Source organism: Stegostoma tigrinum, chromosome 35, assembly GCF_030684315.1.
Source record: "Stegostoma tigrinum isolate sSteTig4 chromosome 35, sSteTig4.hap1, whole genome shotgun sequence".
NCBI lineage: Eukaryota > Metazoa > Chordata > Chondrichthyes > Orectolobiformes > Stegostomatidae > Stegostoma > Stegostoma tigrinum.
In genome coordinates, this window is record NC_081388.1 from 909581 (window position 1) to 932236 (window position 22656).

Below are 22656 nucleotides of genomic sequence, written 5' to 3' on the forward strand. Positions count from 1 at the left end.
GGAAAGTTGTTGTGAAACTTGAAAGGGTTCAGAAAAGATTTACAAAGACGTTGCCAGGGTTGGAGGGTTTGAGCTGTAGGGAGAGGCTGAATAGGCTGGGGCTATTTCCCCTGGACAGTCAGAGGCTGGGGGCTGACCTTATCAAAGTTTATAAAATCATGAGGGACATGGATAAGGTAAATAGTCAAGGTCTTTTCCCCAGGGTAAGGAAGTCCAAAATTAGAGGGCATAGGTTTAAGATGAGAGGGGAAAGATTTAAAAGGGACCCAAGGAGCAAACTTTTCACACTGAGAGTGGTGCGTGCATGGCATTAACTGTCAGATGAAGTAGTGAAGGCTGGTACATTTACAACATTTAAAAGGCAGCTGGATGAGTAAATGAATGGGAATGATTCAGAGGGATAGGGGCCAAATTCTGGCAAATGGGACTAGGTTAATTTAGGATATCTGGTTGGCAAGGACAAGTTGGACCAAAGGGTCCTTTTCCACATCGTACATCTCTTTGATCAAACTTTTCGCCATTGTCTTCAATATCACCATGTGTGTTTGAGTAATAAAGTTTGTGTTGTAATGCAGCTGTGCAGCACCGTGGCATTTTGTTTATTAAGGCGCTATATTAATGTAAAGTGCTATTGGTGATATTGCTTAAAATGCCATCAGCTTTCAATTTAATGCTCCACTGTGAAACACAACACTTCGATGAATGTCGTTACGCACGCATGCCCACAGATTGCACTCATAATCAGGCGGTAAGTTACTGGACAATACTCATTAAATCTAGTCAGACAGAAAACTGATACGCAGAAAGTTTTCATCTTTAGATACAAGGGTGAAAAGATAAAAGGAAAATAACAGACACTAATCAATGCACAAATACAAGGTATCAAGTCAGTATATAATTAGACCATTTAACCCCGATTCAATCCAACAAATCCATTATGATTGAGATAAAAGTTCACAACCATGATTCCAGATGTTTCAACCAGTGCTAGAATCCAGCTATCAGACTTCAATAGAAAATCTCCCCAGGAATTGTAGTCTGAGAATCTTGTGGGTACATGTGTTTGCAATACAGGTGCACTTATTGCAATGCTAGACTAAAGAAAGTTGTGAACACAGCCTCATCCATCACGCAAGCCAAACTTCCATCCATTGATTCCATCTCCACTCTCGATGCTTAGGAAAGGCAGCCAACCTCAAAGATCCTTTCCACCCTGTTTATAATCTCTTCCAATCTCTTCCATCAGGCAGAAGATACAAAAGCTTAAACACACATACCAACAGGATGAAAAACAGCTTCTCCCCCCAGTTATTAGACTTCAGAAAGGACCTCTCAAATTTCAAATCTAATACCGATCTTGTTTTTTGTGCAACTTCGTAACTTTGTATTCCTCACTCTGTTCAATCACTCTATGACCTTTGGTGGAATGGTCTGCCGATACTGCATGCAAAACAAAACATTTTGCTGTACGTAGATACATGTGACAATAATAAATCAAATCAAAATCTATAATTTTGTCTTATTAAAACATTTCTCCTTCCTACTAAGATGTTAATCAAACTTATTAATTCTACTGAAGCCTGCATCTCTTATTAGATCTACTTATTTTCTGGGTCTGAATGTTTCTGCCAGCAATCAATCCTACCCTAGCATCCAAACCATGAATGAAAAGCATATAAAGCCCAAGCTGCAGTGGTGTAGTGGTGTAGTGAAAATGTCACTAGATTAAGTATTCAAAACCTCAAATTAATGTTCTGGGAATAAAGGTTTGAATCCCAAAATGGCAGATGGCAAACTCAGCTTTTAAAATAAACTAGATTTATTTAAAAAGCTGGTTATGTAACCACTACCATCAATTCACTAATCTGCCATTCTTACCCAGGCTTTCTTACGTGCAAGTCCAGAAACACAACAAAGTAGCCAACTCTGAACTGCCCTCAAAAGAAACTAGGGGTGGGTAATAAATGCTGGTCTAACCAACAAAGCCTGTCCCATTAACTATTAAAAACAACTCAGTCTCAACAACACAGGTTGTGTCTGAAAGTTGAGTGCCACAAAATCACAATGATACATCATGAGCCAGAGACAAAATATGGGATAATTTCACTGCATCTATAAATGATTTAGACACAGAAATGAAGAGCTTTAAGCCCAGATTCGCTGATGGCTCAAATTAGGTGGCAAAGTAAATCAAAGATGAATTCAGAAATTTACCAAATGATACCAAAAGATTGCACAGGCAAAGCTGTGGTAGAAGAAACTCCATAAAATGAAGTACATGGAACATTCAAATCTGAGGAAGTTTGATTAAAGAATTTCATGAATTGATAAATTTCTGCTAATTTGAGCTTTCAAGGTCCACGTCCAAAATCACTAAAAGCCAGTGGACTGATGTGAAAAATAACTAGAAAGGCTATTTGAATACTGACCTTTATAATCAAGGCCAGCTGAAATACGAACATACAAATTAGGAGAAAAAGACCATTTGGCTCTTCAAGCTTGCTCTACCATTCGACAATATTATGGGTGATTTGTTTGTGTTACAAATATAAAGAGATTGAAGTTATACAGTTGTTTAGAGCTCTGACTCTGTATCCCAGCTGGAGCAACATGTACATTTTATTACATGCCACAATGCAAAAGCTGAGGATATTCACATTTTGGAAAGGAAAGGAGGTGGGGTAGCAACCTTCCTAAGGGGTGAAGAATCAGTATCTAGTATTTTTCCTAGGGTGGAGGTAGCTATTACGAGGGGGCATAGTTTTAAAGTGAGTGTAAGTAGATACAGGGGAGATGTCAGAGGTAGGTTCTTTACTCAGAGTGGTAGGGACGTTGGTAAGGCATTGCTGAGGAGGGTAGTGGAGTCGGCCTCATTGGGGCATTTAAGCGGCAATTAGATAGGCATACGGTGATGTATAAGGCAGGGGTGAAGGTTAGATAGACCTTAAGTTTAGGGTAAAAGTTCAGCACAACATCGTGGGTCAAAGGGCCTGTACTGTGCTGTACTGTTCTATGTTCTATGTGCTAATTAATTTGGGTGGAGCTAAGAACAGCAAGGAAAAGCAAACACTGGTGGAAGCTGTTTATAGAACACAAAATTGTTGTACTAATGTTGGGCATGCCACATCAGGAAATTAGAGATGCATGCAACATCAGTAATACTGGACAACTTCAATTTGCACATGGTCTGAGATAACCTTGTCAGCATCAACGTTAATGTAGAAGGTGAATTCCTGGAGTTGTGCATGGAACGGATTTCTGGAACAGGCATTGAGCAGTCAAAAAGCATTTGGACTATTGGCATTATGTAGTGTGAAAGCAATAATTAATAAATTTGCTGTAAAGGCGGCTTTGGAAATAGTGACTATAATACAGTAGAATTTTACATGAAATTTGTATGCAACAACGTTCATTCTGAAACAATGACTTTAAACTTCAGCAAAGCAAACTCATGTTATGAGGGGCACGTTTACTCAGATGATTGGGAAAATGCATCAACACATTTGTAAGTTGACAGGTAATGGCTGGCTTTAAAAGCAATTTTTTTAGTCTGCAGCAGACATACATTCCTAAAAGACACAATCACACAAAGGGAAAAGTGCATCACTTATGATTAGTGAAAGAAATTAAAGATTGCAATATGTCAAAGAAAGTAGCCTATAATAATTTCACAAATAGTAGTCAGCCTGAGGATTGTGAGCAATATGGTCCAGTAAAGAAAGGCCAAAAAGAACTGATAAGGAAAGGGAAAAGAGAACATAAAAATAAGATAGTATGGAACATGGAGTTTAGAAGGATGACAGATGACCTTACTCGGAGCCTTGCTGCTTCTTCAGGGGTTAGTGGGAGAGGTGGCATCAGACACGAGAATTTATAAGTAAAACATCAAAGGGTCTATATTTTAGACATGAGGTCTTGTTTAGAATCTGTCTGTGTTTTAACAAGGAGTCACAGAGGCTTTATTTCCAACTTAGGAATTTAAAAAATTCCACATTGGCTGACTGCCTAGAAATTGTGTGCTTTTTGAACAAAATAGAACGCATCCACAATTAAAAATTCACCCCACAGATTTATATCTAGGTGAGAGTGACAGACAGTGTGTGCGAGACTTGACACACACACTCCCTCTCTAAACTAAACCTCACACATAAAATGTATTGCCTGACCTGGGATATCATCGCTAGTATGCAGATAAAACCTTTAGTTATGTCGGAGCAGTGACTTGCAAGAAATTCTGGGATTTGCATATTAAACAATCGAAACCTGCATCTCTTTTCTAACTGTTTAAAGATTAAACAGCAATCTTATGTTTGTTCAATACGTTCTAGACCCTTTGATGTTTTACTTATAAATTCTGTGCCTGATGCCACCTCTCTCACCAACACCTGAAGGAGCGAGGCTCTGAAAGCTTGTGATTTGAAACAAATCTGTTGGTCAAAAATCACACAACATCAGGTTATAGTCCTTGTCCAATACTGGCACCTGCACATTAAGGTGACCTAATTGACAGGGCAGATGTGGAAATATTGTTTCCTCTTGTGGAAGAGTCTTGGACCACATGGTAAGATCTCAGAATAAGGGGTCACACATTTCAGAGAGAAATGAGGGGCAATTTCTCACCAGAGGGCTATTAAGAATAGATCATTAAGTATATTCAAGGTTCAGATAGACATAGGCCTAATGGTATGACCACTGGACTGTTAATCCAGTGATTCAGTAATATCCTGGGGTTCGAATCCTGCCATGGCAGATGGTAGATTTAAATTCAATAAAAATCTGGAATTAAGAGTCTAACGATGATCATGAATACACTGTCAATTATAAGAAAAAACCTATCACTAATGTCCTTTAAGAAAGGAAACTGCTTCCTTACCTAGTCTGGTCTACAGGTGACTATAGACCCACAGCTCAGTCCTGACTCTTAACTACTCACTGGGCAAATTAGAAATGGGCAGTAAGTGCTGACCTACCCAGAGACACCCACATTCCATAAGTGAATAATAAAAAAAAAGCAAGAGAGGTTTATGGGGGAGAAGGCAGAAAAGTAGAGTTTTAAGATCAGCCACTATCTCATTGTATGGTAGAGCTGACTTGAAGGGCTGAGTGGTCTACTTCTTGTCTTATGTACTAAGTGAATAGTGAGCAGATTTCTTGAACCAATGTAGCTTGGCTTTCAGTGTTTTGTTGGAGATTTTGACTTGGTGACACCGAAGGAATGGCAATATATTTCCACATCAGGATGGTGAGTGAACTTGATGTACCTACTGCTCTTTTCCTTCTAGATGGAAGTGGTTGTAGGTTTGAAACCAGTGAATATCCACAGGGATCAGATCTATTGTGTGTAATATTTGTCAGTGATTGAGATAAAAATTAACGTGATCTGATTAGTAAGTTTGAGGATGTGAAGAAGGTCATGAGAGGATACAGTACAATATAGATCCATTTGAAAATTGAGCAGAATAAAGGCAGATGGAGCTTAATCTGGACAAGAGTAAGGTGATGCATTTTGGGAGGTCAAATGCAAGAATAAAATACACAGTAAATAGCAGGACACATAGGAGCATTGATATACAAAGGGACATTGTGTGCAAGTCCACAGCTTCCCAAAAGGGGCAACACAACTGGCTAAGTTGGAATACGACATGCTTTAGGAGGGTTATGGACCAAATGCAGGAAAATGGGACTAGTTTAGATTAGGAAACCTGGTGGGCACATATGAGATGGACCAAAGGATCTGTCTCCATGCTGTATATGCTTTCTGTAAAGACAGAAAGTAAAATCTTCTGGCAAAAATATATGAAAGGAAAATGACTCAAGGATAAATTAGGGTCCACTGTAGATGGGGACTGGAGATTTTATAATAGAGATCAGACAATGGCAGAATGCAAGAACGTTGCCAGAGTTGGAGGATTTGAGCTATCGGGAGAAGCTGAATAGTTCGGGGCTATTTTCCTTGGCATGTTGGAGGCTGAGGGATGACCTTATAGAAGTTTATAAAATCATGAAGGGCATGGATATGGTGAATAACCAAGGTCTTTTTTCAGGGTAGGGGAGTCCAAAACTAGAGGCATAGGTTTAAGGTAACAGGTGAAAGATCTTGAAAGGATCTGAGGAGCAACTTTTTCATGCAGTGGGTGGTGTGTGAATGGAGTAAGTGGTGGAAGCTGGTTCAATTACAACATTTTAAAGGCAGCTGAATGGGTAGAAAGGGTTTACAGGGTTATGGGCCAATTGCTAGCAAATGGCAGTTTAGGATATCTGGTTGTCTGGTTGGCATGGACTTGCTGGACCAAAGGGTCTGCTTCCATGCTGTATAACTTTAGGACAGCATAAAAAGTGTCTCAAAATACTATCCAACCAAGTTGCGCTTGTACATCCGAAGACCTAAAAGAATTTGTGTAGGCAATATTTTTGAAGTAGTGACACATGGGTTTTTCTGTGTAACTAAAGGAATGAATAACAAGCGTGATTGTTGTGTGATATTTTTGAAACTGTTTGAGAGTTAGTTTTTAAAACTATTAAGTTTTCATTTTCCCTAAATGGGTTTAAGGTGTTAAAATTAGCATTGTGTCTGAAAGCATCTGTAAGTAATTTCTGGGCTTTTCTTCAAGCTTAGGGAAAGCCGCCAAAGCTTAGAGTGAAAGAGCTTTTTGATTATTGTTTTCAGTTTTAAGTAGTTATTCAAAAGTATTCTTGATTAAAATTTCTCCTGAAAAGGGGAGGGATGATGATTCAATTTGTTACCACTCGATTACATTAAGAATAAAGAGTTGGTGACAGTTTCCAGGCAGTCAGGTGTTTGGACAAAATCCTGAAGAGGTTATTTGAACCTGAGTACATTAAGCTCAGGTATATGATGGGTCAATCAAGAAGTAATCAGATTTTCCGAGGGAGGTTGAAGTCAAATTAAACCCACTGACGTGTTAGAGAAAGGGATTGTCCAGTAGGAGTACCATAAAAGGAATGTGGTTTGGTACTGTGCCATTCCGGGATCTACTGAAGTATGTTTGGGGATTAATTGATTACACTTTTATTTTGTGTTTGAAAGTCTTTGAATTTGTGTTATAAGTAAATAAATTAGTTTATCCCAGTTTATATTCACATTTTAGTTAAACTTTTATTTCATTGTTATAATAAAATCTAACATCGAAACATAGTGCATAGTGAAAGACAAGCTGATCAAAACCAAAACTAAACAAGTAAACAATTAAACAACTAAACAAGGATGGATGTACTTGCCATAGAAGGATGGCAACAGAGGTTCCCCAGAATAATCCCTGGGAGGGAGTGGACGATATCGTAATGAGGAGATGGTTAACTATAATTTACAATGACAGGGTGGTCTCAAAGGTCTTGAAAGTGTGGTTGAGAAATATCAGATCAGTACTGAATGGTGAAACAGACTCAATGGGCTGAGTGGCCTCTTTTGCACTGTTGCCTAATGGTCTTACTGGGCTGAAGGACTGATTGGCCTGTACCTTTCTGGTGCCAGATTTCAGGAACAATATCACATTCCTCACTTCTGCAGAAAATAGGTTTGAATGTCAAAGATTAAAGGGTCAACTAACTGACTTGTTAAGCAGTTTCGAGATTTGTAGAGATACAGGAAAAACAATTTTCTCTGTTGGGAGCCCAGACCAAGGGGACAATAACATTAAACAGCGTAACTGTTCAGAAACATTTCTTTATAGAAAGGGAGCAGATATTTGGACAGCACTGTCCTTAAAAGCTATTGAGGCTGGGGAGGTTGGGAATGCAGAATACCAATTAGCGGTGCTCCACATTAATGGTGGAAAAACATCAGAGATACAAAGATTATATTTTGTTTCTTTTGTTTTAAAAAAACTTCATTCACAGACATAGGCATCACTGGTTGGCTGTTTGATCCATTTCCTACACTTTTGCCCTTATCCATTCTCTTGCCTCCCACAATACCAATAGGGTACTACTTGCATCCCAGAAGCATCGGCATTCAAAGGATCATAAGCCGCCATTTCTGCCACCTCCAATAGGATGCCACTGCCAGACATGTAATCCCTTCCTCTTCCTTATCACTATTTCACAGGGAGTACTCCCAGGGACTCCCTGGTCTATTCCTTCTCCTCTTCCAACACCTCCACACACCTCCACAGCACCATCCCATGCATTTGCAGAACATGCAATACTTGCCCATTTACCTCCTCTCTCCTCAATATCCAAGGTTTCAGAAAGATATTCAAACTGAAGCAGCAATTTCCCAGCACTTCATTTATTCTAGTCCACTGTTTTCACTAGTCGCAATGCAGGCTCCTCTACATTAGAGGGGCAAATGCAGACTGCGTGACCACTTTGCAGAACACATGTTCTCTCTCTAAAAATGACCCCAAGCTTCCAATTGCCTGCCACTTAAGCTCAAGACTGCGTCCCCTGGGCAGCATGACTGTTCCGGGCCTACTGCAGTGTCTCAGTGAAGTTCAGCACAAGCTGGAAAAGTAGCATTTCATCGTCCATTTGGGGACCCTGCAGTCTTCAAGACTCAATATCGAGTTCTAATAATTTGAGTCTGAACACCTCCACTGATGTCCTTTACCAATCCCTAAGCCCTGTCAGCAGAACTAACCCATTTTCACCTACTCATTATTAGCTTTTCTCCTTCCCCCTGTCTGTGTTTCTTTCTCTGTCTCTCTCTGGCTCTATCTCCGTGTGCTACGTGCTCACTACCCACCACACACAGCCGTGTCTTCAGAAACAAGACACAAATGTCCCCAATCTAATGGAACAGTTTTGCTATTCATCCTGACCTCTTCCAGACCTCAGATGGGATATAATGCCCGATTCTGAACAACACATATTTAGCAACAATGTCAAAATCTTGGACAGTGTTCATGACACAAATTTGCTAGAACATAACTAAGGATGAGGAACTTGAAAGAAAGGGAAAAAACCTGCAAATGGTGGAAATCTTAAACAAAAACAGAGTGCTGGAGAAGCTCAACAGACATGTATATGTGCAGAGAGAAACAGAGAAACATTGAGTCAATTTGACTCTTCTTTAGAACTGGTGAGGGATTTCAGTTGTGTGGAGAGACTACAAGAGTGTGGAGAGACTACAAGAGCCTGGAGAGTTAAAAGGAACTGATGAGATTATGGTAAAATAATCAGACTGGTCCTAAATGGAAGAATTTTATCATAAGTAAGGAAAAATCGTTTCAACTGTTGGAAGATCAATGAACAGCACATTAAGGATAGAATACACTGCCTGAAAGAGAAAAGGAGACAGAGGCAACAGTAACTTTAATATCAGAATTGGATTTGCATTGAAGAGAATGTTCTAAAGCCATGAGGAAATAGTAGTGGGTAGGATTAATTAGGAAGTTCAGGCACAATGGCCTCCTGCTTGCTGTGACGGCCTATCAGCCTCTTCACGTGACACTTGTAAGATCACAATGTGGTCAACATTTAACATCATTTGTCTGTTGAAATGTCAATAAGTTCTTTTTTAAGAAGCAAAATTTGAACTTAATCAATTTAACACCTCCTCGTCCACGTCAAATCTGTAGCAAGAATCAAACCAACTCCTGGTGGTAACTGCATTGAGCTCAAAGCTGTCTGTGTTCACTGGAGTAAACAAAGATAATTGCCTGATGCGTATTTCCTTTTCGGCATTAGATTTTCAAAATTGTGAACGTGAGCATGGAACAGATTCTGATAAACACACTGGTACGTGTGGCGTTTTCACTGTTTCACAAGTACAGCATTCCAGATGTCTCCAGCACTTCAATGTTCATCCAAATAACGTTAAATGGTTATTAAACTTACATTTATTTAGTGAGAACAACTACAGAATTCATTCATGAAGCTTAGAAGTGATGTGAACTTCTGAAATAAAAACAGCATTGCGGAAACTCAGTAGGTCTGGCAGCATTTGTGGAGAGACAGAGTTAATATTTCAAGTCCATTCTGACTTTTTCTCTACAGATACCACCAGGCATTTTGAATTTCTCCAACAAAAAGCAAAAGAACTATAGGTGCTGTCACAAACACAGAGGTTGCTGGAAAAGCTCAGCAGGTCTGGTACCATCCGTGAAGAAAAATCAGAGTTAGCATTTTGAAAACATTAACTGATTTTTCTTCACAGCAAATTCTGTTTGAGTTTCTCCAACACTTCGTTTTCATTTTCTCCAGCACCAGCAATACCTTGCTTTCACTCCTGGAATAAGCCTAGCGTGTGCGAGCTCAGAGCCTATCCACCACTTACCTTGGCCGTCCTCATCTTCTAGATGCAACTCATCTGCCTGCACTGCCTTGCGGATCTGCATACGGATCACCTCAATTTTGGTTTTACTGTCCTGCAGCATCTGTTGTGCAGTGGACAACATCTTCCGGTCCTTTGGGATTAAAGCAAAAGCAAAATTAAAATGAAAGCAATTTCACTTCACAAGGAACAAAATGCTTCAACTCTGCTTTTTGGTGAAACAGTTTTTGACAACAGTGCTCTGGGATCACTTAATTTATTACAAGACGAAAATTTGGCATATGGGAGCTCCAGGTTTTCCAAGTCTGAAGAGCTAAACCAAAATCAGCCAAGTTAACTGCAGAATTTTGTTTTGGTTCTCTGTGTCTTATATTCCATCATTCAAATCAGCCTAGACTGCAGTAGTTTAAGAAGACAGTTCACCACCACCTTTTCAAGGACAGATTATAATTCATAGATCATAGAATCCCTACAGTATGGAGACAGGCTCTTCAACCCGATAATTCCACACCGACCCTCACAGCATCCCACCCAGGCCCTTCCCCTATAGCCCATCTAATCTAAACATCCCTGAACACTAGGGGCAATTTAGCATGGCCAATCCACCTAGCCTCCACATCTTTGGACTGTGAGTGGAAACCGAAGCACACGGAGGAAACCCACACAGACACAGGGAGAATGTGCAAACTCCACACGGGCAGTCACCCGGAGGTGGAATCAAACTCGAGTCCCTGGCGCTGTGAGGCAGTAGTGCTAACCACTGAGCCACAACGCCACCCCGATGAATAGTGTAAGCAAAAGCTGTTGGCCTTACCAGAAATGCTCACACTGCATAAATGAATGAACCTAAAAAAAGGTCTGAGTGAGAAAGGTTTTGCATAAAGTGTCACTCACAGAGGCATTTAAAAAAAAACAGTAAGCCATTCAGCTCTTCAAGCCTGCCAAGCCATTCAATGTCATCATGGTTGATCATCCAATTCAGTATCCTGCTCCCACATCTCCCTGAATTCTTTTATGAAGGACAATATCCAACTCCTTGTGGCAGAGAATTCCACAGTCTCACCACTCTATGGTTGCAGAAATTTCTTCTCATCCTTGTCCTAAATGACCTGCCCAATATCCTTATACAGGCCACTGGTTCTGGACTCCACAGTCATTCAGAACATTCTTTCTGCCTTCACCCTGTCTAGTCCTGTTAGAATATTATAGGTTTCTGTGGGATTCTTCTAAATTCTAAATTGAAAAACTGAGGAACAGTCTCAGGAAATTGTAGGTTTGCTTGCAACCTCACTATTTAAAATAGGAGGGAAGGAGGAAATAGGGAATTACCAGACCAGTCTAAGGATCTTGAGTAGATTTGTAGCTCGGGTTGTGGATATTGTGGTTGGTTTGCTCACCAAGCTGGTTCATTAGTTCGCAGACATTTCATTGCCCTGCTGGGTATCATCATCAGTGCAGCCTCTGATGAAGTGCTGGTGTCTTTTCCCACCTGGTATTTAAACTCTGGGGTCCATTGGAATTGATTACCTCATTTCTGGTTTTCCATTGCAGTGGTGTACATATAGGGTCTAAATCTACATTGTTGATGGCCTTCTTGGTGGAGAACCAGGCCTCAAGGAATTCCCATGTTTGTCTGTGTTTGGCCTGTGCTACGATCCTGGTGTGGTCCCAATTGAACTGGTTGTTCTCCTTATCCTATAAATGCACCACCGTGAAGAAAAACCAGAAATTAAGTAATCAAATCCAACAGACCCCACAGTTTAAATACCAGGTAGGAAAACACACCTGTGCTTCATCGGAGGCTGCACTGATGACGTTACCCATCAGGTGAATAAAACGTCTGCGGAACAAGGAACCAGCTCAGTGAGTGAACCAACCACAGCAATTACAGATCAGTTTACCTATTATCAGTAGTAGGGCAAATGCTGGAGTCTGTTGTAAAGTGACAATAGGATACTTCAAAAAACACAAATAATGTCAACACAGATTTAGGAAAGGGAAGTCAATTATCAAACCTACTGCAGTTGTTTTGAGGCCATAACTAGCGGAATAGATGACAGAGAACCAATGCATATGGTTTATTTGGAATTGCAATATGTTTTTAACGAAGCCCCACATAAGAGGTTAGTGTACAAAATCAATAGAATGGGATGGGTGGTAATACACAGGCCTGGACTGTGAACTGGTTGGCAGACAGAAACCAAGAGAATAAGAATGAATGTGGAGCTGGAGGGACACAGCAGGCCAGGTAGCATCAGAGGAGCAGGAAAGCTGACCTTTCGTGTCGAGACCCTTTTTCAGAAAATCTGAAATTCTGAAGAAGGGTCCTGACCCAAAACGTCAGCTTTCCCGCTCCTCTGATGCTGCCTTGTCTGCTGTGTTCCTCCAGCTCTACACTGTGTTATCTCAGACTCCAGCATCGGCAATTCTTACTGTCTCTGATTAAGAATAAGTGGGTCTCTCTTGGAGTGAAATGTAGTAACAAGTGTGGTTCCACAGGATCAGTACTTATACAATACAAGACAGCTCATTAACAGGCCCTTTGGCCCACCAAGCCTGCGCTGTTTCCTAATCTTTACCCACTGCTTATTGACCATGTGCGGTGTCTATCACTCTGTTTGCTTCATGTTCATGTGTCTACTTGAGTCCCAGCTAGTCACAATATAAACCAACAGATTTGATAAGGGAATCAGAGAGTGATATTTCAAATTTGCTGATCGTGCAAAATTTAAAACTCCTCTGTTCAAGATGGAAAGCAGGGATAATCCAAGAAATTATAGACCAGTGAGTCTCACATCGGTGGTTAATAAGATATTAGCAAGGATTCTTAGGGATAGGATTTAAACACATTTAGAAAAGCATGACCTAATTAGGCACATTTTTTATTTGTGTAGGATGTCTTACTAAATTGATTGACTTTTTTTTGAGGTGTTGATGAGGGTGATCAATGAGGGTACAGCAGTGGATGTTGTTACAGTTTTAGTAAGACTATTGACAAGGTACCTCACAGTAGACTCATCAAGAAGATTAAGATGCATGGGATTGATGATGACTTGGTCATTTGGATTCAGAGTTAGCATCTCATAGAAGACAGATGGTGGTGGTGGAAGGGTGTTCTTCTGCCTGGAGGTCCGTGACTAGTGATATTCCGCAGGGATCCGTACTGCATCCTCTGCACTTTGTGATTTATATAAAGTCTTGGATGAAAACGTAGATGGGCAGGTTAGTCTGCAGGCAACAAAAATTCAGGGGAATTGTGGAGATCGTAGAAGGTTGTCAGAGGATGAAGATCAGCTGCAGATATGGCCGGAGAATTGGAAGATGGACCTTAAGGAACTCTTCCAAAGATGTTCTGGAATTGAGATATTCTAGTGGAACAACTCAGAGCCATACTATCTTCCTTTATGCCAGGGATGACTCCATACAGGGCTTTTAACTTCAGATTCCCATTAACTCCAGTTTTACTAGGATTGCTTGATGCCACACTTGGTCAATATGGTCTCGATATCACTCTCACCTCACCTCTAGAATTCAGGTCTTTTGTTTGAAGCAATGCTGTAGTGAGGTAGGGAGCAGGCTGACCATGGCAAAACCTGGACTGGACATAAGTGAGTAGGAATAGTATGGCTCCGGCTGCAGCAAGTTCTTAAAAACAAGTAATGCCACAATTTTGTCAGGTTCCATAACCTTTACAGTATCCAGTGATTCCATGATCTATATGACATGAACCAAATTGGCTAAACAGTGGCATCTGTGAGGTTTGGAACCTCACGAGAAGATTGAGATTGATCATCCACTTGGCACTTCTGGCATAAAAGTGTTCTGAATGCTTCAACTTTATCCCTATCCTCAACTGTACAGGAGCAAAAGATACCTGTGGAGTGTCCTTCTCCAGGGAGTTAATTGTCCACCACCATTCTCAACTGGATGTGGCAGCTGCTTAGAGCAGCACTGAGAACTGATCCATTGGTTGTAGAATCACTTTACCCTATTATTTGTTGCTTATGCTGTTTGGCATGCAAGTTGCCCTGTGTTTACAGCTTCACCAGGTTAATGCATCATTTTTACGTATGTCAGGTATTACTCCTGGCATGCCCTCCTGCACTCTTCATTGAACCAGGGTTGATCCCCTGGCTTGATGCTAATAGTAGAGTGGAGGATACATTGGGCCATGATGTTACAGATTATACTGGACTACAATTCTGATGATGGTGATGGTGCACAGCATCTCATAGACATGTTTGAATTGCTAGCTCTGCCAGAAATATATCCCATTTTAGCACAATGGCAGTGCTACATAAAATGCTGGAAGGTATCATCAATGTGAAGGCTAGACTTCATCTCCACAAGGACTATGCAGTGGTTACCCTTACCAATACAGATATGGAGACGTGCAGCTGTTAGGAGGCAGTCAAATGTGTTCTTCCCTCACCACCTGCTGTAAACCTTGTCTGGCATCTATATCTTTTTTCAACCTGACCACCTCGATCCGTAGTGGTCACTGCCAAGTCACTCTTGATCATGAGCATCGAAGTTACCCAGCGTATACTTTGTATCCTTTCCACCCTCAATGTTTCCTCCAAATAGTGATAATATGGTGAATTGTTGATTCATCAACAGAATTGGGGGGAGTGGGTGGGTGGGGTGCAGCCGTGCATTGCAATCAACGGGTTTCCTCGACATATTACCATGAGATTCAGTACTGGGAGGTCCCACAGCACTTCCCTCCAATTCTACTGTTCTGTTCTGTCATATCTACCAGGTCTGTCCTGCCAATGAAACAGGACATATCCAGGATGTTAATGGTGGTGTCTGAGACATTGTTTGGAGGTATGATTCTGACAGCACTATTCTGTCAGGCTGTTGCTTGACTAGTCGGAGAGACAGCTCTCTCAGTTTTTGCATTCACACCCTGCTGTCAATAAGGAGAACTTTGCAGGGTTGCCGAGTTTGCTACTGCCATTTCCAGAGAAATGTCCACTTACATTCCTTTTTTGATACTTTGTTACTTAGCAAGTTGGCCATTTCAGGGTCAATCATATTGCTGTGGGTCTGGAATTACAAAGATAGAAACATAGAAAATGGGTGCAAGAGTAGGCCATTCAGCCCTTCAAACTTGCACCACCATTCAATATGATCATGGCTGATCATTCAATTTCAGTAAACAATCCTGCTTTCTCTCCATACCCCTTGATTTCTTTAGCCACAAGAGCCATGTTCAGCTCTTGAATATACCTAACGAACTAGCCCCAACACCCTCCTCTGAGAGAGAATTCTACAGGTTCACAACTCTGCGTGAAAAAATTCTTCCTCAGTGCAGTCCTGATTGGCATACCCCGTATTCTTTGACTGTGATCCTAGTTCTGGATTTCTGCAACATCAGGAGCATTCTTCCTACATCTAGCCTGTTGAGTCCCATCAGGATTTTACTTGTTTCTATGAAAGACACCCGCTCCCCCTCATTCTTCTAAATTCCAGTGAGTACAAGCTCAGTCAATCCAGACTTTCCTCATATGTCAGTCCTGCCATTCCAGGAATCAGTCTGGTGAACCTTCGCTGGACTCCCTCAATAGCAAGAACGTCCTTCCTCAGACTAGGAAACTGCACACATTACTCAAGGCCCCTCACCGAGGCCCTGTATAACTGCAGCAAGACATCCTTATTCCAATACTCAAATTCCCTCACTATGAAGGCCAGAATGCCATTAACTTTCCTCATCAACTGCTGCACCTGTATGCCAATCTTCTGAATGTTCCACCACGCCCTGGTCTCATTACACCTCACCTTTTCCTAAACAGCCACGAGTCAGATAATAATCTGCCTTTCTGTTTTTGCGACCAAAGTGGATAATCTTACATATCCAGAGATAATGGGAACAGCAGATGCTGGAGAATCCGAGATAACAAAGTGTGAGCTGGATGAACACAGCAGGCCAAGCAGCATCTTAGGAGCACAAAAGCTGACATTTCGGGCGTGGACCCTTCATCAGAAAAGCCATTTCTGATGAAGGGTCCAGGCCCGAAACATCAGCTTTTGTGCTCCTAAGATGCTGCTTGGCCTGCTGTGTTCATCCAGCTCCACACTTTGTAACCTTACATATCCATATTATATTGCATTTGCCAAGTATATGCCCACTCAGCCAGTCTGTTCAAGTCACCTTGCTGCCTCTTAGCATCCTCCTCACACTGACAACCAGCTTAGTGTCATCTGTAAATCTGGATTCAATTCCTTCATCCAAATTGTTAATGACATTATGACAAAAGGGGTCCCAGCACTGAGCCACCTGGCACCCTTGTCACAGCCTGCCACTCTGCAAATTCCAACTCTCTGCCTCCTGTCTGCCAACCAGTTCTCCATGGCAATACATTACCTCTGATGATATGAGCTTTAATTTTCTTTACTAATCTCATGTTGAACCTTGTCAAAAGCCTTCTGAAAGTCCAAATACACAACATCTTCTGATTCATCCTTGTCCACTCTATGGGTCATGTCCTCAAAGAATTCCAGAAGATTTGTCAAGTATGATTTCCCTTTAGTGAATCCATGCTGACAAGGACCGATTCTGTCTCTGCTTTCCAAACGCTCAGTTCTTACATCCTTAATAAGTGACTCTATTATTTTGCTCATCATCGATTTCAGGCTAACCGGCTTATAATTTCCCATTTGCTCCTTCTCTCTCCTTTTTTGTTAAAGAGAGTGACGTTACATTAGCTACCCTCCAGTCCATTGGAGCTTTTCCAGAGACTACTTAATGCTGGAAAATTATCACCAATGCATCTGCTATATCTAGGGACACTTCCTGTACTGCGCTGTAATGTTCTGTTTTATGTTCTATGTTCCTTAGGTACTCTGAGATTATATTAACTTGGTTGAGTTTTTAATGACGTAATGAGGATGAATGAAGCTTGCATATTTGATGTAGTCAGTATAGATAGTAACTTGTCTCTTGTTAAGGCCGTAAACTGAAAGTCCATTAAAGCCAGGGGAATGTGGCAAGGTAGATCCAAAATGGATCAGCAACAAGAAGCAGCAGGTAATGAGGCTTTTCCCCGGTGTGGAGGGCTCAATTAGTAGGGGACACACATTCAAGGTGCAGGGGGTGGGCGGAATTGGTTTGAAATAAATGTGCCAAGTAAGCTTTTCACACAAAGGGTGGTGAATGCGTGGAATGCACTACCAAAGGTGGTGGTGTAAGTAGACATAAAAGCAACATTCAAAAAGCACCTGAACAAGTAGATTAATAGGAAGGGAATAGAGGGATACAGATCCTGTACGTGAAAGTAGTTTTATTGAGAAAGGCCAAAATGTGTTGGCTCAGGCTTGGAGAGCTGAAGGGCCCGTTTCTGTGCTGTATTGTTCCTGGTAGTAGTCAATAGGTGTTTTTGTGTTGGAGTGTCCAGGGAAACCAAAGTGATCTGGTCAGATTCCCGGAAGTCACAGAACAGCAAGGCATGTGGTCAAGGAGGTATATGGCATATTTTAGTTTAATGCCCAACACCAAGAATATAAAAGTGCTCAGGTTACACTAGGACAGTTTAAAACATTACTTAGACTGCTGTTAAAATACAGCATACAGTTCTGATCTTCACACAAAGAGGCAGCTTCTTGAGCAGGTCGTGTAGATGGGATAGAGCAGCACCCGGGGCTTGGCTGCTGGACAGAAGATTGTTTGCGTTTGTCTTTGCTAACAGTGTGGGAGGGTCATCAAATTGACACTTGTTAAGGGGTTTAAAGTGCTCTGTTCAGCAAAGCACTTAGAAATCCCTTGTGTGATCAAACAGAGTTAACACGGCTTTAGAACACAGAACGATACAGCACAAGAATAGGCCCTTCAGCCCATGGTTCTGTGCCAAATTTGACGCCAAATGAAACTAATCCCTTCTGCCTGCCCTTAGTCCATATCCCTCCATTCCTCGCTTATTGACGTGCTTGTCTAAAAGTCCCTTAAATGCCTCCACCACCATCCCTAGCAATGCATTCCAGACTCCTATCACTGAGTAAAAAAATTGCCCCTCATGTCTCCTTTGAACTTTACAGCTCTAACCTTAAATACATGCCCCCTGTTATTGACACTTCAGCTCTGAGAATAAGATTCTGACCATCAACACTATCTCCACATCTCATAATTTTAGACTTCTATCTGGTCTCTTCCCTGTCTGCACTACTCAAGAGAAAACAACCTGAGTTTTTTTAGTCTCTCCTTATAGCTTATATCCTCCAATCTAGACAGCATCCTGGTAAGAAAATGGTCTTAAAAAAATCTACTGTACTTAATTTAGATAAAAGGGGAAAAAAAAACACATGCAATTCAAAGACTCTTGACAGGGATGTTGCATCATGGATTGGGATAATATATTAGGGCAAAAGTACAGGATTCATTAAGGGGCAGGAAACAGTGTGGGAACAAACTGCTCGACTTTAGGTTGGCAGGCTAACAGGTCACAAAGATAAGGATCTGAGGCCTTAACATTTGTTACCTTTGCAATGATCGATGTTTAAGGATCAAGTTTTATTTGACAAGTTTGCTGATGATGCAAATCAGGCTCCAAAGTAATCTTGCAGCAACTCTGAGGTTCATTCCCCTAGAGGGCAGTGGTGCTCAATTCTTTGTGATCACAAGCTACAGAGTGGTGTATTTTTGAACAAGAAAATCAAGGGACATGGTGCTTGAGTAGGAAAGGTACTGTCAAATCACCACAGTCTTAGAAATGGCAGAAGTGAGTGCAGGGGAACAAATAGCCTAATTACATTTCTTACATTCTACACACACTGGTACAGTTGGATTTAATATGACCTTACAGAGGTTTATAAAATCATGAGGGGGAGAGTAAGGGATTCCAAACTAGACGGCATAGGTTTAAGGTTAAAGGGGAAGGTTTAAAAGGGACAGTTTTTCACGCAGAGCGCACTGATTGTATGGAACAAACTGCCAAAGGTCGTGGTAGAGGCTGGTACAATTACTAACACTTAAGAGGCATCTGGATGGTTGCATGAATAGAAAGGGTTTAAGAGAGGTGTGGGCTAAATGTTGGAAAATGGAACTAAATCAGTTTAGGATATCTGGTCAGCGTGGACAAGTTGTACCAAATGGTCTGTTTCCATGCTGTATAACTCTATGACTCTCTGACAATGAGCGACTGACTATGAGTGGCCAGTTTCTGGACAGTGAATCCAATATATTATCTGTTTTTGAATACTCAGTCTAACAAACCTCTCAGTGAGCAAACTGACTGACAAGAAAAACATCCAACGTTTGTGAAGTTAAGGCCACAATTCGATCAGCTGAATAGCTCTTACTGAACAGTATACCAAACTCAAAGGCTGAATGGCCTACTTTTGTTCCTGTTTCTCATGTTATGTTGTTAGCTACAGGAAGATATCTTCAAGTGTTACAGAAGACTAAAACCATTTTCCTTTCTCTATTCATGCCCCAAAATAAATTGGACTGCTGTGCTTCAAGCTTAACAGCGGATCGATCTGGAATAGAGTTATGTGTCTTGTTTGTCAAATGAAGGAGTATAGCTTTTTACCCATATTTCTCAACCACAGCCAATAATAACAACTTTCACGTGTAACCCACCATTCAAGACCAGCTAAAGCTTGATGTGCAGAAGCTGGAATTGTCTCCTTTACCTTCACAGGTCCACTAGAGTACATCTGGATCATATTCTCAGCTCCCTGCTTCACCTTCATCTCGATATCAAGCTGTTTCTCTAGTGCCACTATCCGGTTCTTGTTGGCAGTGGAACGGGCCTCCCTGCTTACAGTACCAGGAGACTGAGGTTCATCTGCACGGACAGAAAACAGGACAATTAGGTGTATCATGCTTTTTTCATTAACTGGGCTGATGACTCAACTGCTACAGAAAACCCACTCAAAACTCCCAGAAATATTGCAACCTATCTGAAATATTGTCAAGTTTTTAAAAAGATTGCAACCATTTTAGGACACAGTCAATTATGATCCTTATAAAAATAACTCTCAAAATGCAAGAGATAACAAGGTGTAGAAACGGATGAACACAGCAAGCCAAGCAGCATCAGAGGAACAGGAAGATTGACGTTTCGGGCCAAGACCCTTCTTCAGAAAAGGAGAGTCTAGGCCCAAAAGGTCAGCCTTCCTGCTCGGCCTGCTGTGTTCATCCAGCTCTATACCTTGTTATCTCAGATTCGCCAGCATCTATGGTTCCTGCTATCTCAAAATACAATCCAGACAGGTTTTCTATTATTAAATATCACTCCAAAGCAATGAGGATGTACACAATAGAACTGTCCCAGGAGTCTAGACATCAAGACTGAATAGGATTCTACAGAAGGTGACAGTTCAGTCCATTGCACCTGAGCTATCGCCTGGAAAGAATCACCCAGTCAATACCACATTGCCATTGCTTTCCCCAAGCATTGTAAATTCCTCCTTTTAAATATCAATGCAAAATCTTTTTGAAAGGGACAATTTAATCTGCATTCACCACCTTTCAAGAAGTGTAAACAAGATCATAAAACAATTCACAGTGAAACAATCACTCGTCTACTTTTATCTGCCAATTCCCTCAGTATCTTTCCTGATTTATTGATCACAACACCAGTGCAAAGGTTTCTTTTCACTAGCTTCACTGACATTACTTTGAACAACTTGATCATGTCTCCCTATCAACTTCTTTTGCTCTGAGGAGGACATATCAAATTCACTGGTCTCCCCACACAACTAAATTCCTCATCCATGGTTCCAGTCTAACAAATATCCTCTGCATCCTCTCCAAACTAAAATGTGGTACTGTGAATTGGCAAAACTGTGGCTAAATCAGAGATTAATATAGGTTTAATGCAACTTCCTTGCTTTTATAGGAATTCAAGCTCTAATGTCTTTTAAAACAATCTTATTGACTTTTCCTGCCACCATCAAACATTTGTGCACGTAGATTGCCAGTGTTTGGAGTGTTTCTAATTTTATGGCTGCTTATCTCTGTGTCCACTGATCTCACTGCTGGTACCTTCCGGTCTCCTCTCACTGTGCCGCATCCTCCCCCAACTGCGTCAGTTAACCTGTCAACAACTCAAATCAAGCTTGCAGACACAATTTGCCTCCAGTAAATCCCATATCCCTCTGTCTTCAAGTTCTCCCTAACACCACCTTGCATGTTTTGCCAACATGATTCCAGTTCAATCCATCCTCAGTCAGCTTTCCAAGTCACAAAAGGAGAGTCTGTTGCTCTGCTGCTTGCTCCACAGGGTCTGCAAGTTTTGTGCTTTCCCTTGTAATATTTTCCAACACCTTTTCAGACAGTCAAATCTTGATCTTTCCAAATGACTGCATTAAAAAAAACTCCCATTGTCCCCCTGTTAACTTCTTTTGTCAAGTATTTTGTGTATTCAGTCTCCTTCCTGTGGAAACACATTTCCTATCAATTCTGATAATCTTTTACCTTCTAAGAACTTCACCTTCAGATGCCCTTCTTTGCCGCCACGTAGGAATTTAATTTCTTGCCTCTTCCCCTCATTGCCCCCATATATTGAGCATTTGCTATTTTAGCAATGATCTATTTTGGTTACACCTGGGGCCACTTCTAAATCACTGAAATTAAACAGTCTCCAGCTAATTGTCCACTAACAACTGATCATTTCCATGGCCACATTAACCCAATATAATCATGATCATAATATCCCTAAATGCTACTGAATTAACTTCCATCATCTGCTGAGTACATTTTACTGATCAGCCTACACATGATGTGCAATGTGCGATGTCACAGTAGCATATGAATCCATCCATATTTCTGTTAATGTGCAAGGAAAAGTGAGCATTATGGAAATCTGGCCACAACACTGACATGTGTGGTGGAACTCAGACTGAGAGAAGCTCCTATGAAGTCTGAAGGTACTCTGATTATACTGTCAGCCACTTGAGCTGTAATATTTAGCAACTTACCAAGGGATTGCTCAGCAGCAAGGGAATGGCAGGAGTCATCACAGGTAATAGAATAATCCGTTAGAACTATCCCACTCAAATCACTTACAACGTAGTTAACTGTATGCAGCCCTCAGTGTCAACATATGACTAATAGGCCAATTCCATCTGGTGAGAGATACAAACACCCTGCATCAAGCTAACAAACTCCCATATGACACTATACAATCACTAAAATGCAACAGAGAAAGCTTTGGATACAAACACACAGCGCCCTGCTGTGGCAAAAGGTGACAGAGTGAAAAAAAGGGTTCTTACATTTCAACTGAGAACTGAAAATGGTCTTTTTGAGATGAGGTCAAGAAATTTCATTTGGTCATGGGATAATGGCATTGCTGACCAAGTACTTATTGCCCATTCCAAGTTGCCTGGAAGAGAGCAATTAGAGATGGATATAAATAATATAGATTTGCCTAGTTCCCATCCAGTTGCTGTCCCTCAGCAACAATGGACAGAAA

The 22656-nt window shown here is 41.1% G+C and overlaps 1 protein-coding gene across 2 annotated transcripts in view; it reads right to left on the reverse strand.

Moving 5' to 3' along the window:
• pkn1a (protein kinase N1a) overlaps positions 1 to 22656 on the reverse strand; it is a 262380-nt gene that overhangs the window by 144605 nt on the left and 95119 nt on the right. For both annotated transcript variants that reach the window (XM_059639870.1, XM_059639869.1), the window contains exons 3-4: positions 19868 to 20022; positions 10238 to 10367 (exon numbers count right to left, since the gene is read on the reverse strand). In XM_059639870.1, the coding sequence (XP_059495853.1) occupies positions 10238 to 10367; positions 19868 to 20022 (285 nt within the window). The remainder of the gene's footprint in view (positions 1 to 10237; positions 10368 to 19867; positions 20023 to 22656) is intronic.